The sequence below is a fragment of the Salvelinus sp. IW2-2015 genome, linkage group LG15 (assembly GCF_002910315.2).
Source record: "Salvelinus sp. IW2-2015 linkage group LG15, ASM291031v2, whole genome shotgun sequence".
Taxonomy (NCBI): Eukaryota; Metazoa; Chordata; class Actinopteri; order Salmoniformes; family Salmonidae; genus Salvelinus; species Salvelinus sp. IW2-2015.
In genome coordinates, this window is record NC_036855.1 from 45,045,719 (window position 1) to 45,063,877 (window position 18,159).

General features: G+C 42.4%; 1 protein-coding gene across 2 annotated transcripts in view; it reads left to right on the forward strand.

Annotated features, from left to right (window-relative positions):
- The window catches only part of cep120 (centrosomal protein 120), a 67,460-nt gene that overhangs the window by 39,727 nt on the left and 9,574 nt on the right, over positions 1 to 18,159 (forward strand). For both annotated transcript variants that reach the window (XM_024001927.2, XM_024001929.2), the window contains one exon: positions 12,038 to 12,136. In XM_024001927.2, coding sequence (XP_023857695.1) covers positions 12,038 to 12,136 — 99 coding nt within the window. The remainder of the gene's footprint in view (positions 1 to 12,037; positions 12,137 to 18,159) is intronic.

Genomic DNA, 18,159 nt, shown 5'->3' on the forward strand with positions numbered 1-18,159 from the left:
CTAGCTAAATTAGAACGTGTGACTAAAATCAGTGCTGCAAACATTTTCCTGCATGAATGTTTTCAGTCATCAGCGCATGCCATTTGCAGTTGAAATATATACAGTGGGGCAAAAAAGTATTTAGTCAGCCACCAATTGTGCAAGTTCTCCCACTTAAAAAGATGAGAGAGGCCTGTAATTTTCATCATAGGTACACTTCAACTATGACAGACAAAATGAGGGGGGAAAATCCAGAAAATCACATTGTAGGATTTTTTATGAATTTATTTTCAAATGATGGTGGAAAATAAGTGTTTGGTCAATAACAAAAGTTTATCTCAATACTTCGTTATATACCCTTTGTTGGCAATGTCAAACGTTTTCTGTAAGTCTCCACAAGGTTCACACACACTGTTGCTGGTATTTTGTCTCATTCCTCCATGCAGATCTCCTCTAGAGCAGTGATGTTTTGGGGCTGTTGCTGGGCAACACGGACTTTCAACTCCCTCCAAAGATTTTCTATGGGGTTGAGATCTGGAGACTGGCTAAGCCACTCCTTCGTTGCCCGGGCGGTGTGTTTGGGATCATTGTCATGCTGAAAGACCCAGCCACGTTTCATCTTCAATGCCCTTGCTGATGGAAGGAGGTTTTCACTCAAAATCTCACGATACATGGCCCCATTCATTCTTTCCTTTACACGGATCAGTCGTCCTGGTCCCTTTGCAGAAAAACAGCCCCAAAGCATGATGTTTCCACCCCCATGCTTCACAGTAGGTATGGTGTTCTTTGGATGCAACTCAGCATTCTTTGTCCTCCAAACACGACGAGTTGAGGTTTTACCAAAAAGTTATATTTTGGTTTCATCTGACCATATGACATTCTCCCAATCTTCTTCTGGATCATCCAAATGCTCTCTAGCAAACTTCAGAGGGGCCTGGACATGTACTGGCTTAAGCAGRGGGACACGTCTGGCACTGCAGGATTTGAGTCCCTGGCGGCGTAGTGTGTTCCTGATGGTAGGCTTTGTTACTTTGGTCCCAGCTCTCTGCAGGTCATTCACTAGGTCCCCCATGTGGTTCTGGGATTTTTGCTCACCGTTCTTGTGATCATTTTGACCCCACGGGGTGAGATCTTGCGTGCAGTCCCAGATCGAGGGAGATTATCAGTAGTCTTGTATGTCTTCCATTTCCTAATAATTGCTCCCACAGTTGATTTCTTCAAACCAAGCTGCTTACCTATTGCAGATTCAGTCTTCCCAGCCTGGTGCAGGTCTACAATTTTGTTTCTGGTGTCCTTTGACAGCTCTTTGGTCTTGGCCATAGTGGAGTTTGGAGTGTGACTGTTTGAGGTTGTGGACAGGTGTCTTTTATACTGATAACAAGTTCAAACAGGTGCCATTAATACAGGTAACGAGTGGAGGACAGAGGAGCCTCTTAAAGAAGAAGTTACAGGTCTGTGAGAGCCAGAAATCTTGCTTGTTTGTAGGTGACCAAATACTTATTTTCCACCATAATTTGCAAATAAATTCATAAAAATCCTACAATGTGATTTTCTGGATTTTTTTTCTCATTTTGTCTGTCATAGTTGAAGTGTACCTATGATGAAAATTACAGGCCTCTCTCATCTTTTTAAGTGGGAGAACTTGCACAATTGGTGGCTGACTAAATACTTTTTTGCCCCACTGTAGCAAATACATTTTGTATTGAATAACACTGTAATTGACATTGATTTCAATAAGAAAACATTCTCGTAATGAACAGGTAGCGTGTGCTTGTCATAACAAGCTCTCATTGCCAGGTTGTCATAGTGTTTCTTTACATGACTGTTTTACGTTGACTGTTGTAAGGCACTGTAGTGAATCTACAGTGCCGTTTCAGATTTACTTGGAGACTAAGTTTCATTAATTTCATTCAGCGCTTGTTTATTTGTGAGCTTGTGGTGCTTCAACACAAACACTTCTGCATTCGTATCCACTGCCATAGATGAGTACAACTTAAAGATATGCCTTAGAAGGTAAACTGAACAAGTTTTTTGTATTTACTTCCTTATTTATAGAGGATAGTTTTTTTTGTGGTTATAATTGTAATATTTAGTTAAGAAATAATCATTTAGAGTATCTGTTAACACTTGAACCACTGGGACTCGAGGGACCCTCCTTCAAGCTAACGAGCAGTCATTCTGATTGGAACGTTCTAACAGTGTAACGCATTTCGTGCAGTGCATTCGGAAAGTATTCAGACCCCTTGACTTTTTCCACATTTTGTTACATTACAGCCTTATTCTAAAACTGATTAAATACTTTTTTCCCCCCACTCATCAATCTACACACAATACCTCATAATGACAAAGCAAAAACTGGTTTAGAAATTTTTGCCAATTTATTTCAAAGAAAAATATGACGTTTACATAAGTATTCAGACCCTTTACTTTGTTGAAGCACCTTTGGCAGAGATTAAAGCCTCAAGTCGTCTTGGGTAGGACGCTGCAAGCTTGGCACACCTGAATTTGGGGAGTTTCTCCCATTCTTCTCTGCAGTTTCTCTCAAGCTCTGTCGGGTTGGATGGGGAGCGTTGCTGCACAGCTATTTTTATGTCTCTCCAGAGATGTTCCATCGAGTTCAAGTCCGGGCTTTGGCTGGGCCACTCAAAGACATTCAGAGACTCCTGCGTTGTCTTGGCTGTGTGCTTAGGGCTGGTCCTGTTGGAAGGGGAACTTTTGCCCCAGTCTGAGGTCCTGAGCACTCTGGAGCAGGTTTTCATCAAGGATCTCTCTGTACTTTGCTCCGTTCATCTTTCCTTCGATCCTGACTAGTCTCCCATTCCCGCCGCTGAAAAACGTCCCCACAGCATGATGCTGCCACCACCATGCTTCACCATAGGGATGGTGCCAGGTTTCCTCCAGACGTGACACTTGGCATCCAGGCCAAAGAGTTAAATCTTGGTTTCGTCAGACCAGTGAATCTTTTTTCTCATGGTCTGGGAGTCTTTAGGTACCTTTTGGCAAACTCCAAGCGGGCTGTCATGTGTCTTTCGTCTGGCCACTCTACCATAAAGTCCTAATTGATGGAGTGCTACAGAGATGGTTGTCCTTCTGGAAGGTTCTCTTATCTCCACAGAGGAACTCTAGAGCTCTGTCTGAGTGACCATCGGGTTCTTGGTCACCTCCCTGACCAAGGCCTTTCTCCCCTGATTGCTCAGTTTGGCCGGGTGGCCAGGTCGATGGAAGAGTCTTGTGATTCCAAACTTCTCCATTTTAAGAATGATTGAAGCCCCTGTGATATCGGGAACCTTCAATGCTGCAGATATGTTTTGGTACCCTTTCCCAGTTCTGTGCCTCGACTCAATCCTGTCTCGGAGCTCTATGGACAATTCCTTCAACCTTATGGCTTGGTTTTTGCTCTGACCTGCACGTTCAACTCTGGGACCTTACATAGACAGGTGTATGCCTTTCCAAATCATATCCAATTAATTGAATTTACCACAGATGGACTACAAGTTGTAGAAACATCTCAAGGATGATCAATGGAAACAGGATGACCTGAGCTCAAGATCGAGTCTCGTAGCAAAGGGTCTGAATACTTATGTAAATAAGATATTTCTGTTTTTAAGTTTTAATACATTTGCAAACATTTCTTAACCTGTTTTCGCATTGTCGCTTATGGGGTATTGTGTGTAGATTTCTGGGATTTCTTTCAAATTAAATCAATGTTAGGAGAAGGCTTTAACCAGGGACGCACCGATATAACATTTTTGGCCGATACCAATGTTTTCCTTGCCAAAAACCCGATACCGATAACTGATTAATTAGCTACAACACACCTCTGGTTAACTGCTAGCTAGCTAATGCATTTCGGCCTCGTGGTTATAGTGTTCTCTACTGTGCTCATCATTGCCAGGCATCAGCCGCAACAACAGAAACCCCTATCCAAACCGAACCTAGCTCAGCATGCAAATCCCCACTTTCTTGTGCTTGCGGTTCTAAGATTGCAATGAAGGATTTTTGTCTTCTATGCATCATGTGCTTGAGAAGAGGACCTCCAGTTCTGCAAGTTGCTAACGGAGGCGAATCTGACAGAGGCTCAAACGAGTTTCTCTCTCGTTAGCTCTGTGCTCCTCCGAGCCACCGGAGGGAACAGTGGCTCTGCCCCCCCCCATGACCAAGCCCAACTGGTGCAGGGTCATGTATACATGGGAGAAGCCTTCCCACTAGTGCAGCCCTATTAAAACAACTGTTACCTGCAGTTCCAGCTTGCATACAGTAAGCTAAGAGTTTGTGGGATAAGCTCCTTACTGTCTAAGGGCGCCCCGAGCTTGGACATGCACAAGATGTGAGGGGTGCTGTGGGATTATTTAATTTACTCTTTGAAGAGGTAGGGCTTCAGATGTTTTCCTGGGGTGCCAGGACAGAGAAGAGCTTGGACAAGGCAGAGCGGGAGCTGCCTCCCGTAGGACTGGAAGGGCCAAGAGACCGGAGATTCACTCTCCTTCTCCCTCTTCTGCAAAGGAATTGAATAATCAAGGAGGATGAATACAGAGTTTAGTGGCAATTCTGGAGGCTAGCTAGTCTACTCCCTATACCAATAAAGCTAGCTAGCTAGCCAGCCAGCTACTGGTAACTATTAGCAATATGGATAGTTTCCAATGTTGTTTAAAGCATAAATAGTACCTGTAACAATGCTAGCTATCTAACATTCAGCGTTTTTTCTGATGAGTAAAGTTTTGGTAGTTAGTCTAGCTACTTTACTCAAAATGCAGCTAGCTTGTTAGCTACATGGCTTGCTAACTTAACAACAGCTGTAACGACCTAGCTGTAATGTTTACAAGGTTCTCCACTAGCTGGCTACTAGGTGACCAATATAACAGTTGGCCCTAAAGCTTTTTGTAGGGATCCAAGGAAAGGAACTATTGCCTGTATCAGTGATGGACACTAGCTAGAATGTGGACCAATATTTTTATAGCAATACAGTTAGCTACTAATACAATACTTCTTGCACTCTGTTTTGACGAGCTGGTTAGAATAAGGCTGTCACTTGGTCAAATCATAAACTGTACCAAATGCATTGCCTATATATAAACATCTGACAATGGATACATACACTACACGCTTGTTGAACATCCCGTTCACCTAACACCTTTTTTGCACTATTGTTTAGAGCCTGTAAGTAAGCATTTCACTGTAAGATCTATACCTGTTGTATTCAGCGCACGTGACAAATTAACTTTGATTTGACTTGTTCTCAAATGCCATTGAAATGGCAGCAGCGGTATGAGAACCAGCTCATTCTTGAGCAAACAATACGACTTTCTTTAGTACGAAATCCTCGTCGACCCACTGTGCTGTCAGTCTCAGCATGCTCAATGGGCTGACGTCGCTGGTCTAAATGTCAGTTGTGAAGCTAATGGCAGTGACGCCCATAGCAAGTAGCTAATGGATGTGCGTTTCAACAATACTGTGCAACTCCGGTAGGGCAACAACTGGGGAGAAAAAAAAGAAAAAGAAACGCACATAGTTGGTAGTGTGTGCCGGGGCTCGAGGTGCTTGACCAGTCGGCGAAAGCCAACATCATCCACGACAGAGAACTGTTGATTGTCAAGGACAATGAATTCTATTATCTTAGCGCTAATGGATTTCGTCTTTGAGTTGTCTCGCTGAAATTGTCTTACTCTTTCAAATGAATGCTCGACTTGAACTTGTTAAGTTGTTGGAAGTGTGCATCTAGTTTTTTTCTGCTTTTGCTCAAAGTAGTCGCTGAACGTCTGGGGGTGATGCACTTTCAAATGAGTAATTTGGTGTGTGGTATTGAACGATTTCACTTTCTCCCCTCGGGAAATAATAGCAGCAGAAACGTTTCATATGGCCTTTTTGTTATCTTCCTTTTGATACTTAAAAATAGATCCACACAGCAGACATTGTGGGCTAGGTTAGGAATGCAGTTTTCGTGGCGTCATTGCGACATATACCTGCGTTATATAGGTATGCACGTCAGCTTTGAAATCGGTTTTGCACATCGGCGTTAAACTAGACATCGGGCCAATGCCGATGTTGGCATTTTTAGCTAATATCGTACGATTATCATGTGCTTACCATTATATTGTGCATCCCTAGCTGTAACATAAAATGTAAAGCGGTCTGAATACTTTCCCGAAGGCACTGTATGCATCTGTTGGTCAAAGATACCTTTAAAAAAAAAAAAGTAGGGACATGGATCAGAAAACCAGTCAGTATCTAGTGTGACCGCCATTTGCCTCATGCAGCGCGACACATCTGCTTCGCATAGAGTTGGTCAGTCTGTTGATGGTAGCCAGTGGCATTTTGTCCCACTCCTCTTCAATGGCTGTGCGAAGTTTCTGGATATTGGCGGGAACTTGAACACGCTGTCGTACACATCGATCCAGAGCATCCCAAACTTCCTCAATGGGTGACATGTCTGTTGTGTATGCAGGCCATGGAAGAACTGTGGCTTCCAGGAATTGTGAACAGGTCCTTGCGACATGGAGCCGTGTGTTATAATGCTGAAACACGAGGTGATGGCGGTGGATGAATAGCACAACAATGGGCCTTGATCTCGTCACGGTATCTCCTTGCATTCAAATTGCTATAGATAAAATGCAATTGTGTTCATTGTCCGGGGCTTATGCCTGCCCATACCATAACCCCACTGCCACAATGGGGAACACTCTTTTCACATCAGCAAACCGCTCGCCCATACGAAGCCATACAGGTGGTCTGCGGTTGTGAGGCTGGTTGGACGGACTGTCAAATTCTCTAAAACGACATTGGAGAAGGCTTATGGTAGAGAAATAAAAATTCAACAGCACGCTCCCTCAACTTGAGACATGGCATTGTGAGTGGCCTTTTATTGTCCCCGGCATAAGGTGCACCTGTGTAATGATCATGCTGTTGAAACAGCTACTTGATATGCCATACCTGTCCGGTAGATTAATTATCTTGGCAAAGGAGACATTCTCACTAACAGGGATGTGATCAAATTTGTGCACACAATTTGAGAGAAATACGCTTTTTGTGCATGTGTAGTATTTCTTGGATCTTTTATTTCCGCTCATGAAACATTGGCCCAACACTTTACATATTTATGTGTGGTACTAGTCAAAAGTTTGGACACACCTACTCATTCAAGGGTTTTTCTAAATTTTTTACTATTTTCTACATTGTAGAATAATAGTGAAGACAGCAATACTATGAAATACACACATGGATTCACGTAGTAACCAAAAAAGTGTTAAACAAATTATTCAAATCAGCCAACCTTTGCCTTGATGACAGCTTTGCACACTCTTGGCATTATCTCAACCAGCTTTGAGGTAGTCACCTGGAATGCATTTCAATTAACTGGTGTGCCTTGTTTAAAGCTCATTTGTGGAATTTCTTTCCTTAATGCATTTGAGCCAATCAGTTGTGTTGTGACATGGTAGGAGTGGTAGACAGAAGATAGCCCTATTTGGTAAAAGACCATGTCCATATTATGGCAAGAACAGCTCAAATAAGCAAAGAGAAACGACAGTCCTTCATTACTTTTAGACATGAAGGTCAGTCAACACGGAACATTTCAAGAACTTTGAACGTTTCTTCAAGTTCATGTGCAAAAACCATCATGCGCTATGATGAAACTGGCTCTCATGAGGACCGCCACAGGAAAGGAAGACCCAGAGTTACCTCTGCTGCAGAGGATAAGTTCATTAGAGTTACCGGCCTCAGAAATTGCAGCCCAAATATTTGCTTCACAGAGTTCAAGTAACAGACCCATCCCAACATCAACTGTTCAGAGGAGACTGTGTGAATCAGGCCTCCATGGTCGAATTGCTGCAAAGAAACCACTACGAAAGGACATGAATAAGATGATGAGACTTGCTTGGGCCAAGAAACACGAGCAATGGACATTAGACCGGTGGATATCTGTCCTTTTTGAGTCCAAATTTGAGATTTTTGGTTGCAAACGCCGTGTCTTTGTGAGACGCAGAGTAGGTGAACGGATGATCTCCGCATGTGTGGTTCCCACCGTGAAKCMTGGAGGAGGTGGTGTGATGGTGCTTTGCTGGTGACACCGTATGATTTTATTTAGAATTCAAGGCACACTTAACCAGCACGACTACCGCAGCATTCTGAAGCGATACAACATCCCATCTGGTTTGGGCTTAGTCCGACTATCATTTGTTTTTCAACTGGACAACGACCCAAAACACAGCACCAGGCTGTGTAAGGGCTATTTCACCAAGAAGGTGAAATGGAGTGCTGCATCAGATGACCTGGCCTCCCAACAATCACCCAACCTTAACACAAATGAGATGGTTTGGGATGAGTTGGACCGCAGAGTGAAGGAAAAGCAGCCAACAAGTGCTCAGCATATGTGGGAACTCCTTCAAGACTGTTGGATAAGCATTCCAGATGAAGCTGGTTGAGAGAATTCCAAGAGTGTAAAGCTGTCAAGGCAAAGGGTGGATATTTTGGAGAAATTAAAATGTATTTTGATTTGTTTAACACTTTTTCGGTTACTACATGATTCCATGTGTGTTATTGTTATTTCATAGTATTGCTGTCTTCACTATTATTCTACATGGTAGAAAATAGTAAAAATAAAGAAAAACCCTTGAATGAGTAGGTGTATTCAACCTTTTGACTGGTACGGTATGTGTATGTAAATACAGTACCAGTCAAATGATCACCCGGCGCAATGCTAACCGTTAGCTGGAGTGGTGTAAAGCTCACCGCCATTGGATTTTGGAGCAGTGGAAACGCATTCTCTGGCGTGATGAGTCAGTCACGCTACACCATCTGGCAGTCTGACTGACTAATCTGTGTTTGGCGGATGCCAGGAGAACAATACCTCCCCGAATTCAAAGTGCCAACTGTAAAGTTTGGTGGAGGAGGCATTATGGTTTGGTGCTGTTTTTCATGGTCCGTGCTAGGCCCTTTAGTTCCAGTGAAGGGAAATATTAATACAACAGCATACAATGACCTTCTAGACATTTCTGTGCCTCCAACAGTTTGGGGAGGGCCTTTTCCTTTTTCAGCATGACAATGCCCCTGTGCACACACACATACAGAAATGGTTTGTCGATCGGTGTGGGAGAACTTGACTGGCCTGCACAGAGCCCTGACCTCAACCTCATCAAACGCCTTTGGGATGAATTGGAACGCTGACTACGAGCCAGGCCTAATCGCCCAACATCAAAGACCGACTCACTTTTGTGACTGAAAGGAAGCAAGTCCCCCCTGCAATGTTCCAACATCTAGTGGAAAGCCTTCCCAGATGAGTGGAGGCTGTTATAGCAGCAAAGGGGGGGACTAAATCCTTATTTATACCCATGATTTTGGAATTAGATGTTCGACAAGCGTGTAGTGTATGTATCCATTGTCAGATGTTTGACAGGCAATGCATTTGGTACAGTTTATGATTTGACCAAGTGACAGCCTTATTCTAACTAGCTCGTCAAAACAGTGTGCCAAAAGTATTGTATTAGTAGGTAACTGTATTGCTATAAAAGTATTCTAGCTAGTGTATTGCTATAAGTATTCTAGCTAGTGTCCATCACTGATACAGGCAGTAGTTCCTTCCCTTGCCTCTACACAAAGCTTAAGGGCCAACTGTTATATTGGTCACCTAGTAGCCAGCTAGCGGAGAACCTAGTAAACATTACAGCTAGGTCGTTACAGCTGTTGTTTAGTTAGCAAGCCAGGTAGCTAACAAGCTAGCTGCATTTCGAGTACAGTAGCTAGACTAACTACCTAAACTTTACTCATCAGTTAACTTCATCAGAAAAACTGCTGAATGTTAGATAGCTGCATTGTTACAGGTACTATTTATGCTTTAAACAACATTGGAAACTATCCATATTGCTAATAGTTACCGGTAGCTGGCTGGCTAGCTAGATAGCTTTATTGGTATAGGGAGTAGATTAGCTAGCCTCCAGTATTGCCGCTAAACTCTGTATTCATCCTCCTTGATTATTCAATTCCTTTGCAGAAGAGGGAGAAGGAGAGTGGATCTCCGGTCTCTTGGCCCTCCCACTCCTACGGGAGGCAGCTCCCGCTCTGCCTTGTCCAAGCTCTTCTCTGTCCTGGCACCCCAATGTTGGAACCAGGTTCCTTCTGAAGCTGAGACATCTGCCCATCTTTCAAAAATATCTGAAGCCCTACCTCTTCACAGAGTAAATTAAATAATCCTACCACACCCCTTCCATCTTGTGCATGTCCAAGCTCGGGGCGCCCTTAGCCAGTAAGGAGCTTATCCCACAAACTCTTAGCTAACTGTAGGCAAGCTGGAACTGCGGGTAGCAGTTGTTTTAATGGGGCTGCACTAGTGGGAAGGCTCCTCCCATCTATCCATGACCGTGCACCAGCTGGGCTTGGTCCTTCCTTGCAATCTTAGAACCGCAAGCACAAGAATGTGCTTGCTAAGTACCACGTTCATCTGTACAAACAATAGTAGGCAAGTATAAACACCATGGGACCACACAGCTGTCATACCGCTCAGGAAGGAGACGCATTCTGTCTCCTAGAGATGAACGTACTTTGGTGTGAAAAGTGCAAATCAATCCCAGAACCACAGCAAAGGTTCTTGTGAAGATGCTGGAGGACACAGGTACAAAAGTATCTACATCCACAGTAAAACGAGTCCTATATCGACATAACATGAAAGGCCGCTCACCAAGGAAGAAGCCACTGCTCCAAAACCGCCATAAAGAAGCCAGACTACGGTTTGCAACTGCACACATTTTGGAGAGATGTCCTCTGATCTGATTAAACAAAAATAGAACTGTTTGTCCATAATGACCATCGTTATGTTTGGAGTTTTTTTACTAGGATTAAATGTCAGGAATTGTGAAAAACTGAGTTTAATTGTATTTGGTTAAGGTGTATGTAAAGTTCCGACTTAAACTGTACATACCCCAACCAGAAGCCATGGATTACAGGCAGCATCCGCACTGAGCTAAAGGGTAGAGCTGCCTCTTTCAAGGAGCGGGACTCTAACCCTGAAGCTTGTAAGAAAACCCGCTATGCCCTCCGAACCATCAAACAGGCAATGCGTCAATACAGGACTAAGATCGAATCGTACAACACTGGCTCCGACGCTCATCGGATGTGGCAGGGCTTGCTAACCATTAGACTACAAAGGGATACACAGCTGAGAGCTGCCCAGTGACACGAGCCTACATAACCTATTCCCCGCCAGCAGACTGAAAAGATTTGGCATGGGTCCTCATCATCAAAAGATTCTACAGCTGCACCATCGAGAGCATCCTGACGGGTTGCATCACTGCCTGGTATGGCAACTGCTCGGCCTCTGACCGCAAGGCACTACAGACGGTAGTGCGTACTGCCCAGTACATCACTGGGGCCAAGCTTCCTGCCATCCAGGACCTCTACCAGGCGGGGTCAGAGGAAGGCCCTAAAAATTGTCAAAGACTCCAGCCACTCTAGTCATAGACTGTTCTCTCTGCTACCGCACGGCATGCGGTACCGGAGCGCCATGTCTATGTCCAAGAGGCTTCTAAATAGCTCCTACCCCCAAGCCATAAGACTGCTGAACATCTAATCAAATGGCTACCCAGACTATTTGCATTGCTGCTCTTTTATTATGTATGCATAGTCACTTTAATAACTCTACCCACATGTACATATTACCTCAACTAACCGGTACCCACTGTATTGATTCATCTTTAATAACACCTGTTGTGTTCGGTGCATGAGACAAATAAAATTTGATTAGCAATGTACTTTAAAAAAACWAACATTTTAGTCATTTAGCAGACACTCTTATCCAGGGCAATTTACAGGGGCTATTTGGATTAAGTGCCTTGCTCAAGGGCACATCTACAGATTTTTTACCTAGCTGGATCTGGGGTTCGAACCAGCGACATCTGAACCGTTAGGCTACCTGTAATTGAAAGAGAATCACTTATAACTTGTTTATAACAATGTATAACCTATTTACAACCACTTAGTCTGTTTGTAACCACTTAAAACCACAGGTTGTCATTTTTACCTTTATTTTGTTAAGTTTGTGCTGCATCTTTTAATCAACTATCTGTTATTCAAGGTGGAACTTGAAAGGACATTGGAATCGACAACAAAGTCGAAACTTCATTACAAGCAGCAGTGGGGGCGTGCTTTGAAAGAACTGGCCAGGTTCAAGCAGGTAGGCCAATTTGGATGACTACCACTTTGATTCAACAGAAATGTATTTGCCTGTGGTATGCTAATACAGCCTGATACCAGTGCTGGTGTAGGCCTAGATCAGAATGTTTGTGCAAATCTATAGTTTGAATATATAGGGGTCATATATATATATATATCTCAAACATTAGGAACAACTGCTCTTTCCATGACATAGACTGACCAGTTCAATCCAGGTGAAAGCTATGATCCCTTGTGGATTTAACAAGTAAAATCAATTTTAATCAGTGTAGATAAAGGGGTGGAGACAGGTCAAAGAATGATTTTCAAGCCTTGAGACAATTGACACATGGCTTGTGTATGTGTGCCATTCAGAGGGTGAATGGGCAAGAGCTGTTTCTAATGTTTTGTACACTCAGTATATGTGCTATACAGTTCATTTCAGGAAGTATTCAGACCTTGACCTTTTTCACATTTTGTTACATTACAGCCTTATTCTAAAATGGATTAAATAAAAAATAAAAATCCTCAGCAATCTGCACACAATACCCCATAAGGCAAAAACAGTTTGAAAAATTGTTACAAATAAACAGATATTTTATTTACATAAGTATTCAGACCCTAGAATAAGAATAATAGTGAAGACATCAAAACTATGAAATGACACATATGGAATCATGTAGTAACCAAAAAAAGTGTTAAATCAAAATAGAGTGCAAACCTGTCATCAAGGCAAAGGGTGGCTCCTTTGAAGAATCTCATACACATCTCATATAAAATATATTTTGATTTGTTTAACACTTTTTGGGTCTCTACAAGATTCCATATGTGTTATTTCATAGTTTTGATGTCTTCACTATTATTCTACAATGTAAAATATAAAGAAAACCCTTGAATGATTAGGTGTCCAAACTTTTGAYTGGTATTGTACTGTATTTACGTACGTACATACAGTGCATTCGGAAAGTATTCAGACTCCTTTTTTACGTTACAGCCTTACTCTAAAATGGATTAAATAAAAATCCTCATCTACACACAATACCCCATAAATCCAAAGCAAAAACAGTTTTTGTTAATTTTGTTTGCTAATTTATAACAAAAAATGTTGCATTTACATATGTATTCAGACCTTTTACTCAGTACTTTGTTGAAGGACTTTTAGCAGCGATTACAGCCTCGAGTCTTCTTGGATATGACAGTACAAGCTTGGCACACCTGTATTTTTGGAGTTTCTCCCATTCTCTGCAGATCCTCTCAAGCTCTGTCAGGTTGGATGGGGAACGTCACTGCACAGCTATTTTCAGGTCTCTCCTGCCTCGTCTTGGCTATATGCTTAGGGTCGTTGTCCTGTTGGAAGGTGAACCTTCGCCCCAGTTTGARGTCCTGAGTGCTCTGGAGCAGGTTTTGGTATTTTATTAGGATCCTCATTAGCTGTTGCAGAAGCTTCATGGGGTCCACACAAAACATGAAACATGACATAATACAGAACATTAATAGACAAGATCAGCTGAAGGACAGAACTACATCAATGTTTTTTTTCAAGGCACACGCAGCCTACATATCAATACATGTACACAAACTATCTAGGTCAAAGGCATTGTGCTGTGAGGTGTATTTGAACAATATGAGATGGAACAGAGTTTCATGCAGTAATGGCTCTATATAATACGGTACGCTTTCTTGAATTTGCTCTGGATTTTGGGACTGTGGAAAGACACCTGGTGGCATGTCTGGTGGGGTAAGTGTGTGTCAGAGCTGTGTGTAAGTTGACTATGTAAACAACAATTTGGGATTTTCAACATCAATGTTTCTTTATAAAAAGTGATGCAGTCAGTCTCTCCTCAACTCTTAGCCAGGAGACTGGCATGCATAATATTTATATCAGCCCTCTGATTACAATGAAGAGCAGGACGTGCTGTTCTGTTCAGGGCTAGCTGCAGCTTAACTAGGTCTTTCCTTGCAGAACTCGACCACACGACTGGACAATAATCAAGATGAGACAAAACTAGAGCCTGCAGAACTTGCTTTTTGGAATATGGTGTCAAAAAAAGCAGAGCATCTCTTTATTATAGAAAGACCTCTCCCCATCTTTACAACCATTGAATCTATATGTTTTGACTATGACACTTTACAATCTAAGGTAACGCTAATTAATTTAGTCTCAACTTGTTTAACAGCCACACCATTCATTAATAGATTCAGCTGAGGTCTAGGACTTAGGGAATGATTTGTACCAAATACAATGCTCTTAGTTTTAGAGATGTTCAGTACCAGTTTATTACTGGCAACCCATTCCAAAACAGACTGCAACTCTTTGTTAAGGGTTTCAGTGACTTCATTAGCTGTGGTTGCTGATGTGTATATGGTTGAATCATCAGTGTACAAGGACACAGATGCCTTGTTTAATGCCAGTGGCAGGCCATTGGTAAAAATAGAAAAGAGTAGAGGGCCTAGAGCTGCCCTGCGGTACACCACACTTTACATGTTTGACATAAGAGAAGCTTCCATTAATGAAAACTCTTAGTTCTATTAGATAGCTCTGAATCCATGATATGGCAGAGGTTGAAAAGCCATAACACGTTTTCAACAACAGGTTATGGTCAATAATTTTCATCAAGAATCTCTCGAACTTTGCTACATTCATCTTTCCCTCGATCCTGCTGCTGAAAAACATCTCCACAGCATGATGCTGCCACCCTCATGCTTCACCATAGGGATGGTGCCAGGTTTCCCCCAGATGTGACGCTTGGCATTCAGGCCAAAGAGTTCAATCTTGGTTTCATCAGACCAGAGAATCTCGCTTCGCATGGTCTGAGAATCCTTTAGGTGCCTTTTGGCAAACTCCAAGTGGGCTGTTGTGCCTTTTACTGAGGAGTGGCTTCTGTCTGGCCAGTCTACCATAAAGGCCTGATTTAGTGGAGTGCTGCAGAGATGGTTGTCCTTCAGGAAGGTTCTCATCTCCACAGAGGAACTCTGGAGCTCTGCCAGAGTGACCAGCGGGTTCTTGGTCACCTCCCTGACCAAGGCCCTTCTCCCCCGATTGCTCAGTTTGGCCGGGTGGCCAGCTCTAGGAAGAGGTTTGTGGTTCCACACTTTTTCCATTTAAGAATGATGGAGGCCACTGTGATCTCAGGGACCTTCAATGTTGCAGACATTTTTTGGTCGCCTTCCCCAGATCTGTGCCTCGACACTTCCTTCGACCTCATGGCTTGGYTTTTGCTCTGACATGCGCTGTCAACTGTGGGACCTTATATAGACAAGTGTGTGCCTTTCCACATGTCCAATCAATTGCATTTACCACAGGTGGACTCCAATCAAGTTGTAGAAACATCTCAAGGATGATCAATGGAATCCTGATGCACTTAAGCTCAATTGCGAGTCTCTTAGCAAAGTGTCAGAAAAAGTTATTTATTTCAATTTTTTATAAATTTGCAAACGTTTCTATAAACCTGTTTTCGCTTTGCCATTATGGGGTATTGTGTGTAGATTGGGGGGGGATTATCAATTTTAGAATAAGGCTGTATCATAACAATATGGAAAAAGTAAAGGGGTCTGAATACTTTCTGAATGCACTGTGTGATATAGCCCATATCATGCACAACTACGGGGCATAGTGTGGAAATAATAACAAAAACATTTTTGGGGGTGTTGAAGTTTGATTGAACAATCAGAATGAAGTTAGCCACATTGTTGCATCCCTAGGGTAATGAACTACTCATAGCATGTTTATAACTTTTTTTCCAAAACATAAAATACTGTCATACTGTGAAAAACATTGATATGTTATTTTGGCCATATTGTCCAGCTCTAGGCTTAAATCAAATTTTTGTCCCCCCCACCCCCTGATGTCTAAATATTTTACATTTGTTGCATCCTTGCAGCATGTGTCAATGATAAATAATTAACAGCTTGAGGATAAGTGTGAATGCAAATAAAGAAAGCCGCGTTAGTTAACTTTACTCTACCTTTCACAGCCTCATCATACAGTATATCATGTGGATTCATTCGGTGTGTGTGTGTTTTTACATGGGCCCCAATTTTTTCCCCAAAGGTGTATTAGACATCGATCACTTTTAAATCAGCACAACCTTATAGTGGGCTTTGAAACCTGTGCTGCGTCTGGAGTGAACCCTTCGAGGGACTGATCCAATGTCAACAATGTCGGCACACTGGGCTTATCAGGCCTCACTAATAACTGTTAAAGACAAAAGCCAGCTGGAAAATCTGAACCCTCTTTTTTCTGGACTTTCTAAGTGCCAGATATATGTTAAGAAAACACAAGTTGATTTATGTTGCACTAAGGGCTTCATAACTTAATGTGAAATAGCCCTATAAATCATGTTTGTATTATGTTAAGCATTAGCCCAGGCGTTAACCATTTAAATGTCACACTTGTTTTTAGGAGTATCTGTCAGACCTGTGCTTGGATACGCTCTGTGTAGTTAACGTTTGTTTGGTTTGTGCTATGCTATCATTATTTGTTTCACCTATCAACTCGTCTGCATAATGTTTAGCTACGTTGCGGCAAAGAAATTCTCCCCTCAGGAATAATGCCTTTTCCCTCTAAATGTCCAGATGGTACGAATGAAATGCAGCTCCTTAGAAAACTTCTACATTCCTGACTTAGCCCTTAGCCTTATCTTATCTCTTAGCCTCTAATACAGCAGATACGGTCAACTGGTTAATTTGAGCCCAAGTATGCCTGCTGCCTCCTACTCCCCTAACTCTGAACCGCCTTGGTATTTGGTGTCAGATAGTGTGAGACCTGAAAAACTGGAGCTTTGAAATCCCCCAGGTGTCTGTCTGTCAGTCGGCTTATTTTCCAGAAAACTGTAGTTGAGGCCCGTCTGGGCAGCTTGCTTCACTCAGGCGAGTCCCTAGTCTGACCCACTGGATGCAGGCCACTGGGAATGGGGGTCATTCACTGGTCACTCAGTCCTGCTTGCGCTGCCTTTGTCCTCTCTCCTCCCTCTTTGAGAGAGCCAGACTCTTGAGGGCTGTGTTTACCAAGAGCCTGTCCTCCATTACTGAGAATGCAGTGGAGTACCACACACCTAACCCCTAGCGTGGCGCTGTTGTCCACTGGAAATACTTAATGCACTCTTCAACCAGCAGTATCCAAGGAAATCCTTTGCCCAAGAGGCCTTACAAAAATCCCTGCCATAATTGTTTCAGTGTTGTTGCTTTGGCGCTTACTTGGCAATGTGCGCTCCAGAAATGTTTCTGTGGTTTGTTTTTCTAGCAATTTTGGTAAAACAAATGTATTACAGGCGACTAATGTTCACAGAAACCACTAAATTAAACTTAATTCTGTGTCAACATATCACTCAGTAATAAAGATGAACTGAGTTTTGCCCTGGCTGTGTGAGAAAAAGGAACATGTCTGTATTTTAACCAGTGGTTGTCTGGAAAAGGGAAGCGGTGTCCATATCTGAACCAGTAACTGTTAAGTGTCAGGGAACACATGACATGTCCCTTAACTGCTGTTCTTTGAAACCGTCACAGGATTCTCTTGGTCAAAATGCTTTTTATTCTATGATCAGCTTTTTATTCCATGGTCCCAATGTAAACACTGGTGATTGGGGAAACAATCTGTAGTTATGTATCGCAATATTATTTTGGATAATATTATACTTTCCAAGTATCGATTTGTAGTAATAATAATATACTGTTGAAGTCGGAAGTTTACATACACTTAGGTCGGAGTCAGTAAAACTAGTTTTTCAACCACTCCACAAATTTCTTGTTATCAAACTATAGTTTTGGTAAGTCGGTTAGGACATCTACTTTGTGCATGACACAAGTAATATTTCCAACAATTGTTTACAGACAGATTATTTCACTTATAATTCACTGTATCACAATTCCAGTGGGTCAGAAGTTTACATACACTAAGTTGACTGTGCCTTTAAACGGCTTGGAAAATTCCAGAAAATGATGTCATGGCTTTAGAAGCTTCTGATAGGCTAATTGACATCATTTGAGTCAATTGGAGGTGTATCTGTGGATGTATTTCAAGGCCTACCTTCAAACTCAGTGCCTCTT